Source organism: Parus major, chromosome 8 (genome assembly GCF_001522545.3).
Source record: "Parus major isolate Abel chromosome 8, Parus_major1.1, whole genome shotgun sequence".
Classification (NCBI taxonomy): Eukaryota; Metazoa; Chordata; class Aves; order Passeriformes; family Paridae; genus Parus; species Parus major.
Window position 1 is genome coordinate 9952414 of NC_031777.1, and position 16145 is coordinate 9968558.

A 16145-nucleotide genomic window follows, 5' to 3' on the forward strand; every position below is an offset into this window, starting at 1 on the left:
AGCTTGAGAATTTTCATAAATAGAACTTTCAATTTACATAAACATTGCAGCCAAATGCATGCTATTATAAGTGATTAGGGAAGAGTTAAAGCTTGGGTGGTGTTGACTGGGGTAAAACCTGGTCCCTCTGTCCTGTTCCAGCATGGCGCAGACAGAACACAGACAGTCTGAAAGGTCTTGTGTGATCAGCACCTTCCTCCAGCATCTGGCTTTAAGCATCACAAAGACACATGTCATCTTTGCAACTTTAATTTTAATATTCTTGTTAGGTGTCTTGACATCATCTTTCCTAAAGATACAAATGTGCATGTCATTGTCTCAACAGTAAATTCAAAGGTACTCCAAAGCAACTGGAAACACTTTAATAAGATTTTGTTCATCTTCCCTGTACTTAGGTAATATAATTTTTGATGCATGTTGAATTTTACTGATATTTGGTTCTGTATTGAAACTGAAGAAGGCAGACAATAAAAATACATATGCAAAAATGCTTAAAATTGCATTAACAAAAAAGAAAAAAAGTATTCTAGGGTTCTCTGTAGTCTGAAATAGATTAACTCTTCTCATAAAGTCTTCATTTCACTTTCAAATCTAGGTTTCCTTGAAGGAATAAAGAACAAGAGAGGACTCCTACAGAGTCAAGAAGTTGACTATTGTACAAAATTATATAATCCCTTTCATGAATTTATCTTGTTCTGTCTTGAAACAGTCAAACTCTTGTACATCTGTACTCTTCTTACTCACTGTTGTATAGTTCAATTTTTTAACATGATTTTAAATTTCATTCTTGAATTTTACCTAAGTGTGCCTGTAGCCTGTCTTACATGCCTTTGTTCTTGCAGCAGTATCCTTTGGTGTGAATAGCTTATAATGTGATATTCACATTATAAGCTATATGTTTTTTTCCCTCTTGTTTTAGCCTAGGCTACAGAATCAAGCCTTTTCTGTCTCCCTTGCTGAAGTGGATTTCCATTCTCATTATTATCTCCAGTAGTCTTCCTCTGCAATTTGTCCAGTTTGGGTTTATCGTTCTTGACTATGGATGGTCGTAATTGTACAGAGAAATCCAGATTGACATCCCATTCCTACCTTGTGCAGTGCTCCTCTGTCACTGCTGGAAATAAATTTTCTAATAGGTTTTAGCATCATGTTTGTTTTTCCCATAGCTGCATGATGCCAAAGGCACATATGTTTACACTGGCTAATACATGAGAGCTCTCTGCTCTAGATCATCTTCAGTCAGTGAATCACATTAGAATTTTATTAGATTCAAATGTGTGACTTCACATTTTGCATTTCTAAATTTAATCTCATTTCAGTCAGTTTAGACAAACATTTTTTCCTATTGATCATCATCTATGGGGTTGGAATTATGGACTATGTCTGATTTTCTTCAGTATGGGAATCCTTATCCTGCTGGCATCAAAGTAGATTCATTTTATGAAGAAACCTTTTATCCTTAACAATTCAAAACTTATGTGGAGTTCTGTTACATATTGTTGCTTAAAGAATAAAATCTGATTCATGCTCTGGAAGTATATTAAATCTTTCCTTCAGTCCTTTTTTTAAAGAAGACTTTTTTTTTTTTTTCATGGTACTTACTGTTGCTACTTAACTTTCCAAGAGGCAGTCATAAAAAGACAACGGAGACTATCTGGGCATAAATAGCAGTCAAAAATTGCTGTATAGCTACATAAGTCTGTTCACAGTCAGCACTTCTTTGTCTCTAAATAGAAGTTTTAGAGAGTGATAATTCATATAACAGCCGTCAGCTTCTTGAAAAATCTCATCATCTCATCTCAAACATCTCAACCCACAAACCCGAATTCCTAAGACCAGGCTGTTTTTTTGTGAAGATTCAGGCTTGTTGGTATTAAAATGTGCTCCTAAGTCCCTGTTTAAAGACAAAGAACTAAGATGTACAGAGAAATGTATGCAAAAACATGTATATTTCTTATTGCCACTGCTTTGTAGAAAATCAAACAATAAAATAGAAAAAAAATATTAGTGATTAAATATTTTTTTTCATTACATGGAAATAGTTGGGGTGAGAGGATAACCTACATTTTCACAAAAGGCAACAGAGAAGCAAATTAACTTGTCAACAGTGAAAAACAAAATTCATTTTTATGAAAATATATAAATATTTAGAAATGCAAAGATAAAATGTAGATAATTTCTTTCATTTCTGAATTAGAATTAAGAATTAAGAATTTCTTTCATTGCTGAATTAAAAAAACAAAAGTCTCTGGTGGGGAGGGGTAGTGCAGAAATTATGTCTGAAATTATCAAGTAAATGCTCCTGAATCTAAAAGCCAAAAAGCACTTTTTTGCAAATCTGTAGTTGTATCTAAACTTTGCTTCTTTTCTTCCTTTTTAGATATTTGTTTGAAAGATACGATGTCTTTGGCTGACAGCCTGTATAACCTACAGTTGATTCAAGAGTTTTGTCAGGAATACCTCAACCAGTGTTGCCATTTCAGTCTTGAGGACATGCTCTATGCAGCTTCTTCAATAAAGGTAAAAATACAACAATTAAATAAAAATGCAAGCAACATCCACAGAACTATTTTGCCTATGATATGTTTAGTCTTTTTTTGGTCTGCTGCTGTATGGCTTCTCTTGTGACATAGCATGCAAGACACAAATTTCAGCAGAATGAAAAGCCACCTTCTTTTTGGCCATGTCATTTTCCTAGTAATTTCAAAGTATTTTTGAAAAAGCGCTTGTGAAAGGATTTGTAAAAACTTTGGTTTTGTGCAGAACTATTGCCCACTCTATCTTCTTTCTTATTAATTGTTGAAGTCTGTAATCTGCAATATTTCTGTTGAAATGTCGTAGTGATCTTCATTAGTATAAATGTATCAAGACCTTGACAAAGGCAGGAAATATTGAGGATATGTGTATGGAATTGTTACTCACTGTTCTTACTCATTTCTGTATATACAGTAATTTATGGGTTTTTAACTTAAAGCTCTTTCACTTTTTTAAAAGTGTAAATTTCTGAGTTAATTTCATTGGAAAATCCAGTGGCTTGATGCCCCAAATACAAGCAGTAACACAATTCCAACAAATACAGTTGTTTGAATAAGCAATTAAGTGTTTTCAATCAATCTAATATTTTGCTCTTTTAGAAAGAGGAAAATAAAGCATTATTCTGTAATTCTTTAAGCCTGTGCAGAAATAAAGGGAGCAACAGAATGATTTCTTGCCTGATTGTAATTTTAATTTTTCATTATTATGTTTCACCAAGACTTTCTTCTATATAAAACACTCTTCATTTGCTTAAGATTCTTGTTGGCTTGCCTTTAGGGAATGAAATATTATTTTTCTGAAGTCAGCATATCCATTGCAGATGGGATGTAATTGCTTTCTAAATATCTGGGTCATTTCACTGCTTTTACGATTTTCTAGTAATCTCACAAGCAGAGTCACAGAGGCCAGAGCTTGAATGCAGCTTTGTTGTCTCCTGTAGGGTTGAACCCAATCCTTTTCATATAAGTAATGAGCTGCTAGGGTGAGTAAAGGCAGTAGGACCGAAGTCTAGACTACTTAGCTGTTGCTGATTTATTTTGTGTATGCAAAGTTGCATAGTGACTGCTTTCACTCAGCTTTTGGTGTTGTTAAATTTCACATGCAGTGATCTACCTACATGCTGATGAAGTCTGCTGCATTGCAGTCCGCCTTGGCTGCACCTCATAGTCCTACAGCCACTACATCCTTCACTGCATTTTGATGGTTTCTCTCTGCTTACACATACATGGAGTAAACTCAGTTGATTGTTCTTGCTTCGATCCATGACAATTAGTCATACCATTTTTATAGTAATAGCTTGAATTATTTTTCAACCCAGTATGTACTAGGAAGCTTCAATTAAAAAAAATAAATTTATATATATAGTAAATATTTTGTCAATATCCCAATGCATCAGACTTTATACTTTTAACATGCTGCAGGCGTGTTGATTTTGCTGTTTCTGAACACTGTTTTTAGATAGGATTTAGAGTTCTTTCAAAGAGTTAGAGTATTTCTAGATCTGAGAAAGCCCTTTTGTGATCATGTTTTTACAAGTTGCTGTGGCATAGATGCTTATTTAGATGTAAATGCTCCAAATCAAGGCTGCCAAGTTTTTCTTCTAAAACTTGGTATGGAAACTTCTAGTGCTGTAAACTCTGTTTTTCCAGTGTTAAGAATTAATTTACTTTAAAAATAAATTCATTGTTAAAGAAGTTCCTCCTTAGTTTTCCAGTGTATCTGATTAAGAGTATGTTTTAATAAGTGTATTTATTCTCCAAAGAATTTTATTGTCACTTTAAGAAAACTTGTGTTGTAAATGGATATTTTAAATATTGCACATAGAATGTCACTGGCTTGTGGAAGCTATTCTTATCTCAGCCTACAAAATGTACATTGTATGAAGTCTTAGGATTTATAGAAGTGTGTCTTTGTTAATCAGCAGAAATTCCTGTCTGTTTTCAGAGTGGCTTGTACTGCGCAGTAGGTGCCACTGTGCTTTTGGCTTAAAAATCTTACAATCTTTTGGCTTACATTCACAGTGGTGACAGAATAAGTAAAAAATACCAACTGCTGATATCTTACTGGAAAAGGCCTCAAAAAAAAAATCAGAGTTTTTGGAATTACAATGTTGGGCCTTGTGTGGTCCTAGAAATTACAGTAGGTATCCTGACTTGCTGCTAGTTCTTGAGAAGGAAGAGAGCAGAACCTCTTCTTAAGTGATCCAGCACAAAGTACATACCTCACATTCTTCCCAGGGCACCCTGCACTGTCCTGGTACATTTAATCAAGGTAGGTTAGAGATAGCATATGATGCAGAAATTTAGTTCAGTACTTGACTAAAGTGACACTGCCTGCTTTCAGTTTTTCCATCAAAATCCACAGAAACACAGGGACTTCACTGAGGATGTTTAAGTCTTTGATAGAGGCTCTCAGATTTCATAGCAGATGACTGTTGGCTTAGTTCTGGTTTAGCACAGAGAAAATATAAAAAATAAGCTTTGTCTGGATTTCTAGACAGCTTTAATGTGTCATAATCAGAGGAAGCAGAAAGTTTTGTTGCTCCTTATTGCCTATTTCTTCGCCTCTAAGAAAAATACACTTGTAAAGTTTTCCATAAGATGTTTACTAAGGCAGGGCTACTGATATTGAAGAAAAAAATATTTCAATACATTCCATGGATGCTTGAGGCACCAACAAGGGACCATACTGGTTCCTGGTTGTTTTCCTTTGAGACAGACAAACACAAGTAGAGAGTGATTACATAAAAATAATCACATTTTCTGAATCCTCCCAGCATATTTAACGAAAGGAAATAATAGAAATCTTGAATCTGTCTTTACTTACTTGTGCAGATTGCTTTTTTGCCCTTCTCCTGTAAGCAGTTTTATCTTCAGACAGTATTTATTTTTAATTATCTTGTTCTTCACCTGTATCTGGGCAAGTACACAGAGCTGAAGGAATTGTTTTATTGTGACTTGACATGCACTTGTTTTGCCTTTTCAAAGAACAAGTTTGTAGAAATAGAAAACCTTGCATAAAGCGCCATCACGAGAAGTATGAACCACCCTGCAGAACCCTAAAGACTTATTTATTGCTTTGTCCCAGCAGTTGATGAGTATTGTGATATAATAGGAGGTGTGTAGCATTTGTGCTTTGGTTGTCCAGTGGAATGTATAATTACTATCAGGATGTTGTATGGTCACTGAAGAGAAAGAATTAAAATAAACATCTCACATGTTCCATTTGTCACATGAGATACATGGAAATTATTTCTAAAGGAGTTTAAAAACACATCTTTGGTTGTAATTGATTATATTCTTGATAATTTTTGATCGTTCTCTGTCACTTTATTCTAGTAGGGCCGTAGGCTTCAAATCTAAGAACAAGTCATTTTGGAGGTTAACTGTCAAAGAGGGGACTGACTGACAACTAGAATCAGTTGGTGTTTGCCATGATTTGAGAGCTTACATGGGAACTTGGCATTGCATCAATTGACAGGCAGTTAATTGTTGTCTTTTGTAGGTGTTCCTTTACCTGAGCCTTTACAAATCTGTGGGTTTGTGTTTTGTTTTCTTAAATAGTGATCCTAAATTTGTGTTATTCATTTAATGTACATGTCTTGTACATTCTCTCTTCACTAATAGAGGATTGACGGTGAGACTCAGATCACAATATTAGAACACTTTCTATTAATTCAACTACCATTATCAGTACATGACTCAGTTATTACTAAGACATAACTATTCACACACAGCACTCATTTGTTCACAGAGTTCACGCACATACACACAGAGTCATTTTTCTACAGGGTAGAAAACCCCATGGTCTCCCAGAAGCAGGGGCACATAGTGGCCCATCCATGGCTTTGGGGAACATGTGCAGAAAGTTTCTCAAGGGGTTAATTTGTCCCTTGGGGTGTGCTAGATAGATAGAATCTTTGTCTGCATGTAATAACTGCTGCCCCTGTGGGTTGTACAGCCTGTTGTTGACACAGGCACACGCTGCTGGTCCTGTAAGGACCTGGCTGAGCCTGCTGCTCTGAGCGTGTGGTTTCCTGGACATTCAACAGGGCCATTCTGCAGGCTCTTGGTTCTTGCCTGGGGGGTTGCATGTCCTTCAGCACAGATGCTGCTTCTCTGGCTGCTCTGTGCTGAGTTCTGTAGAGTCTGCTCACCCAAGCGCATGCAGAAGGCATATTTATTACAGAATGAAAGCTTTCAGAATGTGAAATTATGCAAGTCTGCGTCATTTCATCAAATTTTCATCAGAGACGATTGCTGTGTCTTGACTGAAAGGGGGTTCCTCTGACCTAGATGTGGGCCAGACACCAAACTGTGAAGAATCATAGCTGAGCACATGGAATGGGTACCTTATTTTTGCACCTGATTACTAACCAGAGTGGCATAAAAACCATTTGCCCTGTCAAATCTTTTTTTATTCAGATCCAGAACTTTTTTTTCCCCACTGGTGAATTGAACAGGAGTATATTATATCTGAAGGGTTGATTTATATTAAAAAAATATTTATTGCACTTGAGCAGTTTTGAATACTTGTACTTTCTGATGTAACATTGATGGTGTTTATTTGTAAACAACATAAGCAGAAGCTTCAATCAGCACCAGAGACATGAAAAATAGTCTTCAAATGTATTGCATAGATAAATCCTGGAAATTCAGAGCTGCACAATGTCCACACATGTTGCACAACTTTCTCTCCCACTGCCAGCCAGGCTGATCACCTAAACCAGCAACTGGAGCCCCTTAAGAACCTGGGAGAGCAGCTGGCTGCACTTGGTGAGGCATTTATTATGTATGGTGGGAGTCAGTTCAGCCATTTCATTCCCATCTGGCTAGATGAAAAGGATTCAGGATCAGGAGTCAGGAATTAAAAGTAAGATTCAACCAGGGAATAGTTTTTTGAGAAAGTTTCTCCCTGAGAGGGACCAAATGTTCCTGACTCATTATTTAAAGGGAAGCAGAGTGGTTTACTTTCACTGATGTTAATCAGCCTCTCTTCCCTCTCCGTTCTGGTCTGAAACAAGGCACAGTGGATTTTAAAACTGAATTGTTGTGGCATTTATTAGCTTGTGGCAGGACAGAGGACAAACTGGTAGTGCTTGGATCATACACAGCTGTAGTCTGGCCTTCTCGAGACATATGTGACAGTCCAGTTTTCTGCAGCCTCGAAGCATTTGTGTTGGCAGTTGTATAACAAAAAAGCTATGGATTTGCATGTGACCTTTCCTGGCCCACTGAACAAATATTTTAAGGTGCATCACGGTAAAACAGTTTACTGTGTATTTTGTGTTAATTTTGGAAAAAAAATCTAAAGGCCTCTGGCTGCTCTCACACCCAATTTTAATGGATGCAAGCCTGACAACGAATTAAATGTATCATTTGTGTATATGATATTGTGGTTATTCTATAAACATGCAGATCTAAACCTATTGGTATTAGGAGGGTGTCATTTATTTCAAGTATTTGAAATTAAATGAGAATGTTTAGCTAATAATGATCTCTTAAGGTGCAAGTCTGCCATCTGCTGTTCAGGGGACTTGAGCCGGCCTGGACTTCTCAGAGCTTCCTGAGATTTTATTACTGTTAAAATACTGTTATGCTTCTGAATATTGTTGTGTGTAAGTGCATGTGATAATCATATGGCAAGCTGTTAGAATTTCTGTCACCAAAATCAAGGCAAAATCTATGGAAATCATAGCTACATTCTTTCAAGTCCTGGATAGCAACATTACTACAGACGCACTGCTAGTTTTTTTTTTTAAAAAATGTCAGTGATCATCAGTGTTTCCCTTCGATCATTCTTAATGTCCCTTTCTGACTAAAAATAACTTGTGGGAAAACGTGATTTTCATCATGATGGCTCACCATCAGGCATCTAAAGTAGCCTCTGTTCTCAGTAGGCTGTGCAGCACTTTCATTTTTAGTTCAGTAATTACTGCTTTGGTGACTTTAGAAAAACAAACTGTCTTGCAGCAGCTCAGGACTGTGTAGCAGATACTCTCAGAAGAACTATCTGGCCTTCATAAAATGGTCACACTATTGTGTATTTTTTGTTGAAATGCAGCATTTCAACATAAACATAAGAAATTGGAGTATCTAAATGCAATATTATTTTGGATGGGGACAAAGCTATGATTAGAACATTTTATGATTTAATTTTTTACTAAAAAAAACCATCAAGTTAAAAATATAAAAATTTAAGGAGAGGCAAGGGTAAGGGAAAAGTATTCTGAGAGAATTTATAATGTTTTGAATTTGTAGTATTAAGAATCACATTTTGTCTGAGAAATACATCTGATTTTTTCATGGTCTAAGCTTCCTAATGAAATCCATGTGTGATACTGAAATGCTATGCTTGACATTTACTTGAATGGAAAAGATTCTGCTATGCACTTTTCCTCATTCAGTTCTGTTGAGCTGAATAGGCAGCGATGGGGTTTTTCCTATCCTATTTATAACTTCTGTGTAATAACTATGCAACATCGGCCTGATCCCTTCACAATATAGTACAGTGTAGGAGTACCTTTTGGTCTGAGTATCCCTATGTTAGAAATCTTCAGGAAAAATAAATCTGAAGCAAAAGTGTCAGATCCTCAAAATTATATTTTCAAATACTGATGCAGAATTGAGATTATCTCATTTATTATCAAAGTTTTTAGTATATATTTTGTTTATTTTAAAATTATGTTCTTATTCTTAATGTGGAGTTTGTTTTTTAATTAGAATGACATTTTTGCTTCGAACTTTTGAAAGAAACTCTTTGAAAAAGTTGTTTAATTATAATTTCCCAGCTTAATGTATAAGCATTGTTTACATCTTCAAACTTTGTAAGACTGGTGGCACAGGTCTGTGCACCTGCTTGAGCCAGCTCAGACCTGGATATTTGCTGATCTCATTCAGTTGATATTTCTAGATTTGAAGTGGCACTGAAGATGTAGAGCTTTGGCCTCTGAACTCTTCAGCCTCCACAGACAACAACTAAAACCTGGGTTTTTTTGCACTTCTCATATGCTCTTGCAGCAGAAACAACTGCTCCTGCCTGGCTTTCCTCTATTGATTTTTGTTATTGTAGCAGTTTGTCACCAGTTGTTTTTTCCTTTGCGTCTGTTTTTCCTCTCATGTTTAATCTGGTGGCTCCTACGCTGTCTTTCATAGCTGTGTAATGGGAACATACAGTAGGGACATATCTATCAGCAGTGCATAAGCCTTTGGAGCTAAAACCTTGTTCTGACCTGCAGTCAAGAAACTCTGCTGCTGTTTTTTGTTTTGCATTAAAGATTTGTAAAATTTGGGCAGAACTTCGCAAGTGTGACAAAAGCACATACTCATCACAAACGTAAAATCAGATTCCAGCTTCCTGTACTAAACCAAAGGGCTGCCATACTTCTTAACGTTAAAAATCCCTGAAAAAAGCATTGCCTAGCCTTCCAATGGGCTTTTCACTGCTATTTTTTAATGGAAATGGCTGATCTCTGGCAGGCATCTTTTTTCACCCATCCTGTTCCTCTCTGCCCTCCCTGCAAGACTCCAGGCTTGAGCATATGCTTGTTATGAAACGTTTCAACCCAGTCAGTTGCAATCTGGTCAAGTTATGTATTGGTTCTACAGATCAGTTGTACTGGTCTCTATTTCTAAAAGAACAGTGAAGATTGTAAAATAAGTGAAGATTGTAAACTCACTGAAAAGAGCCATTTCCCAAATGCTGCTTAATCTGTTTATTTGCGGGCTTGTGTTCTAACATCAATTTATCTCCATCTTTTTTTTATTTCATGTAGAGCAATTACATGGTGTTCATGGCAGAATTGTTCTGGTGGTTTGAAGTGGTGAAGCCATCATTTGTACAACCCCGTGTTGTTGTGCATCCCCAAGGTAATTATGTTATGGATTGGCTTTAATATGCATGTTTTGATATGTATGTGTACAGATTGCCATTGTGTTCACAGATGCAGTGAATACTTTATTTAACAGGATTTGGCAGTGTACAACCCCCTTAAAGAAGGAGAGGAGCACTCTTTCTTAATTTTAAATCCTCATCTCATAAATCATAATTAGATTTTGTTGTCTGTTACCAAAAACTCATTTAAATTGTTGTGGTATAATCACTTGCAAATTTTCCTGACCTAAACAAGCCTGGAATCCATTTATGCCCATGCAGGAATTACAAACATAATAAGAAACCAAGAACAGAAGTCAGCCTGAAGAATTTATGTTCCTGAGAAGATGGGCAAGATGAATAGAGAGCTAATTGTAAAATGGCATTTTTTACCCACTGCAAAGACACCATCTTCCATCAGCAATTTTCAGATTTAAAAATCAAAATTTAAAAATTTAAAGATCTTGGATAGATCTTGAGATCTGTTAATGACTACTTTGAGGTAACTAACATTTCAGGTAACTGACATTTTCACAGAGCAGTGCTGTGATTGGCTTTCCATGCACTAGGAAGAGATTTTCATTTGGTGGCTCTTATACCTTTCTTCATTTTTATGCTTTATAGCACATACAAATCTGATACAAATCTTTAAATAGTGCTAACTGTTTTAGGGTGTGACAAAAAGCCTATTTTCTAGTCAGTCTAAGGGTTTGGGGAGAAGAACTTTTATCAGAAACATTTCTTCCAGAACAACAACTTTTTCTAAAACTGTTTCCTTTTAATTTTTTTTAGTTTATTTTTCTGTATTAGTTCTTCCCTTGCTTTTTCTAGTCTATTTTGTCACTCTCCATTTCTTTAATTAGGGCCAGTATGTGAGCTTCAGAAGATGTAAAGAGGAAAGGAAGTTTTAATCTAAGTAATGGAATCAATGTAAATTCTGTAAATCTTTGAAAATCATTATTTCAGATTATTTTGGACAGCTTTTCTACTGTGTAACTTAACTGAATACTAAACTATAATTTGAACTTTGTTCTTCCTGGCAGCTGAACCTGCAAAAGATACAGCTTCTGCTCACAGCTTGAATGCTAACAGAAGAAATTATGTGGATGGTCCATCTGGTTCTGACTTTGTATCCAGGTAATGTCAGAGAATCACTAGTACTGTTTCACAATCCCCTCCTTTCTGATCAACAGCAAAAAGATTTTTTAATTCGGTGTTTTTGCCTTTTTGCAAAGCTCAGTGATTGAGTTAGCAGATACAATCTGTGGAATTTTGTGCAATATCCCATTATTCAGCCCTTCCTCCCTGCTGCGTGGCAGACTGCTTTGTTCATGTTTGTACACTTGGACAGCGTGCTCTTATCTTACCAGTGTCCAAAACAACCCTCAGCATTCAGTGCAGAGGTGTCACATGGCCTTTGTCCTCCTCAATTTCAAGTGGAGCTGCTGACCAGGTGTGCTCTGAAGGAGCTGCTTTTCTGGAATTCACATAATGAAAGTAAACTGAGATAACAGCAAGAAAAACCCTGAGTGATGGTTTTTGTTTGATTTGCTTATGTTACTATAGTACCATGAAATTCAAATTGATAAAAAAAAATTACTTATGCTGTGATTAATTTCCCACCCCAACTGCCACCTGATGGGGAGGAGAATTGGAAAGAAAGTGTAAATCTCACAAGAACAGTTTAATAATTTGAAACAAAATAAAATATGATGATGATAATAATAATAGTTGTAATGAAAAGGAGAGAGGAGAATAAACCCCAGGAACAGAAGTGCTGCACATTATGATTGCTCCCTCCAGCAGCGATCGGCCCCTCCCGGCCAACTCCCCCAGTTCATCCTGAGCACAGCAGCCATGGTTTGCAATGTCCCTGTGGCCAGCTCAGCTCAGCTGTCCTGGCCACGCTCCCTCACAGCTCCTCCTGCACCTCCTCGCTGGTACCAGGCAAGGAGAAGTCCTTGACTTAGAGAAAGCATTACTGAGCAGAGCAGCAACTAAAACACCAGTGTGTTATCAACAGTGCTCTCACACTGAATCCAAAACACAGCACTGCACCAGCTACCAGGATGGAAATTCACTCTATTCCAAACAAAACCAAGACAATGTGAAACATTCTTTTTAATATTACTGGTACAGATTACGAAGCAATGTAGAAACATCCTGTTTTTCCCCTGTGTTCTGTGGCTCATCATAGACTTGATGAATTTCTCAAGGGAGACCTAATCACTTTCCACAGCTCCCTGAAAGAAGGCTCTAGACAGGTGGAGATTGGTCTCTCCCGTGGAAAAAGCCATAGGAGAAGAGGAAACAGCCTCCATTTATGCTAGGAAAGGTTTATATTGGATATTAGCAAAATGTTTGTCACCAAAAACAGTTGTCAAGCATTGGAACAGGCTGCCTGGAGAGCGATGGAGCCTCCAGCCCTGGAAGTATTTAAGATGTGTACATGTGGAACTTACAGACATGGTTTAGTGGTGGCCTTGGCAGGGTTAACAGCTGGACTTTATGATCTTAAAGGCCTTTTCAAACCTGTTCTTTCTATAATAATGGACATAAATTGTATGTTAGGCCTTCTTTTTAACCTTTCTTTTGTCAAAGTAAAGAAAGCCTTCCAGTCACCTGATCTGGACCTAGTGAATGAAAGACAGCATTACAATACATTTATAATTTGGGGACTTTTGGTTTATTGAGTGTATCTAAACTGACACATAGGAGAAGGATAAAATTAGCATTTTAACTGGATATTAGCAAATGGTTGATTTCCAACCCAGATAACCCTGTTTAGCCTTTTCTGTTGTTTCTGGATGGGGTTCTAGAGAGAGGGGTGAGGGTTTGATTAGGTTTGAGGTTTAAGGTTCCTAAGAACATTTTTAGTGTTTTGGAATCTATGCTGATTTTAAAAAGCGAGTAATATTTTTACTACCATTAAATGCTGGGATTCCAAATTCCTTTTCCTGTTTGTATCCAAAGTGTGTTTCTCTTGCAGACAATGATTTTATTTTCACGTAAGCTGAGCATATAAGCCAGGAGAACAAGAACCAGCAGTTTTGAACTGCATATCCTTTGAAGCAGGGGCTCCCAAGGCCATTTGCTGTATCTCTCCTCATAAACCAGCGTATTTCATCCAACCTGATGATACATCACTGCACGACAAAGGAGGGCCCCAAAAAAGTAATTTCAGATGGTTGGAATCCAACACACAGGCTACAGGTTCCCTGGCAGAACAGACATGACTGCAGGATGTTGTTTGTGGTCCTGGCCTTCCTCCCTGTCCCAACTGTGCATTCCTGGCCCTTGAGTGTTTGAGTTGCCATTTCAGTGCACAAGGACAGTAAAAATGAACCCAGTTGGAAAAAGTGAATGTTCTTCTGTCACCTTAGCTTGTTGAAATGACTCAAGAGGATCGGCTGGAGAGCCAAAGCCCGCACAGAGGAGGGAGTGGGACTGTGGCAGTGAGCATTACAATGTCTGAGGTTGTCATGGAACCCAGGCTTGGTGCCAAAATCAGTCTTTTCCCCAAGGAAAATTAAGTATATAGATTTTCTTCATGGTAGCAAATTTTCACAGGCTGCAGGGTTAAAGCTGGAAAGTATGCTTTTAAGATAACTTACAGACATTAGGATTTTAAAATTTTCACAGAAATCTCAAATTTAAAACATGTTATTGACACAAAAAAAATCAGGAATTCATGGGAACCTATATTGAATAATTTAATATATAGTTGTGAAAGGTGCTTTTGTAGATTGTATTTTTCTTAAATTGATGTGAATATCCTTCCTGCAAATATTATTTACCGACATTTCTACACTATACAGTATATATATATATAATAGTATATACAGTATATATAATATAATAACACTAAAATATTCTGACTGAAAAATGTGAGTTTGGGAATGTACTCTTCAATTCAGTGGACAAAATTCAAAACATGAAAGGATTTAATCCAGCTTGTGTTTGAAGTCTGGTTTCTCAAGAATTATTTTACATACAAATCCATGTGTCTTTATGTATGTGTCTTTGTTCTGATCATGAAAAAGCACCTTGATCAAAACACTGAATTATGTTAATCTGATCCTGGATTAACACAGCTACTAAATTACAGACCTTCTCTGTAAACCAAATAAAGTATCTGTGTAAGTAGAAACAGGAAATCTCTGTAATTACTCCTTTAGTGGGGAATATATATTTTTTTATTTATAAAGTCATGTCTATCACAAAATCTTTATCCACTTACACTGCATGTTGCAGTCCTTACACAAAGCAGAAGTTTCAAACTAAGCAACTGAAAATAGAAATGTGTGGAAAGTATGTGATACTGGCTGCAGTTACTCAGTTTTGAGGCCAGTAGGAGCTGCCTTATTTTGCTCATGTTTGTTTAGACTTTTTACTGAAATCAAATGTAAATAATGGAACCTTCTAATAGAGATATTTACATGAAATAAATCAAGAGACAAGTACATTAACAAAACTTATGCATCAGCTCTGTAGCTGTTTGTGTATGAAAAATACCTTTTTGACTTTTTGGTCCACCTGCATTAATTCCAGTCCAAGGTTATTACAGTGTTCTCTTTTCAGTTGATTAATATTTCCAGAAGAGAACTACACCTCACTTTCTTTCCCATCACAAAAAATAAATCTGTTTTTGTCTTGGCCAAGGACAGGGTAACTGGTTGCCCTTTGTATTGTGGCTTTTGATGTATTAATTCTAAGTTAATGTCTCTTGCTTTATAGGTTGGAAAGTCCAGCTTACACACCACCTCACCAATTGCATACACCCCAGCAGCCTTATTCATCTGTTCCAGGTAACCATTCACAAAGGGCTGGGAGAGGCAATGAGACAAAGTGTCATCCTCTGACTAAATTGCTATCCTGCTTGTATTTATTCAAACATAATTAATGCAGAAATAGAGGGAGACCTTTATATGAAAAATCAATTAATTTACATAATTGACTTCTCTAATTTATAAAATATACAAGTGGGACATTTGGTACATGTTTGTACCAAATTTTTTTTATTTGACTTCTCTTTTGATTATGTGGAAGATGGCTTACAACATGTATTTGTGGTATATTTTAGTAGGATTGGTACAATATTTTACACAACAGTAAGTTCTTTGAGGGATGAGTGATAAAGTATATATTCAGGATGAAATTGGCCTTGTTGCTCTACTTGTATTTTCTATATAAAAACACTTTTTTCTGATCGCAGTGTTCTGAGTAGGGAAGCAGATTAATTTGTTAAAGCTACATAAGGTGATGTTAAAATCATTCCTCACAGTAGTTACATTGACTCCTATTTTTGTTTCACTTAGGAGTCATCAGGAGGTCTACATCAATGTCTTATGTAGATGGGCAAGTAGGGACATGGCCCAAAGAAAAAAGGTAAGTAGTCTTACAAGCTAGTTATAAAATACTGGGGTTTGGTTATGAGTAGTAGTAAATGTTCCATTGTCATCTGGATTTTCAGAGTCTTGTAATAAGAATTCTTGTAAACTACTTGAAAAAGTAGAAAAAGAAAGATAAAACTGAAAGATAAAAATCATGGATTAAAAATTGGTTAATAAGAAACACTCTTCAGAAATAAATAATTTATTCTTTACACTGAAAGAGCTATACTTTAGATATTTGAATTGTTGGTGTGAAATATGTTCATATTTACTCATGACAGTGAACTAAGCATGGTAACAGTAACATAGCTAATGATCTCAGTAGCATTTAAGCTTGTAATATTT

At 36.3% G+C, this 16145-nt stretch overlaps 1 protein-coding gene across 4 annotated transcripts in view; it reads left to right on the forward strand.

Moving 5' to 3' along the window:
- Window positions 1-16145, forward strand: part of CAMSAP2 (calmodulin regulated spectrin associated protein family member 2) — an 82152-nt gene that overhangs the window by 52326 nt on the left and 13681 nt on the right. For all 4 annotated transcript variants that reach the window (XM_015636211.2, XM_015636213.3, XM_015636214.3 and 1 more), the window contains 5 exons: window positions 2381-2520; window positions 10310-10403; window positions 11451-11544; window positions 15145-15215; window positions 15726-15795. In XM_015636211.2, the coding sequence (XP_015491697.1) occupies window positions 2381-2520; window positions 10310-10403; window positions 11451-11544; window positions 15145-15215; window positions 15726-15795 (469 nt within the window). The remainder of the gene's footprint in view (window positions 1-2380; window positions 2521-10309; window positions 10404-11450; window positions 11545-15144; window positions 15216-15725; window positions 15796-16145) is intronic.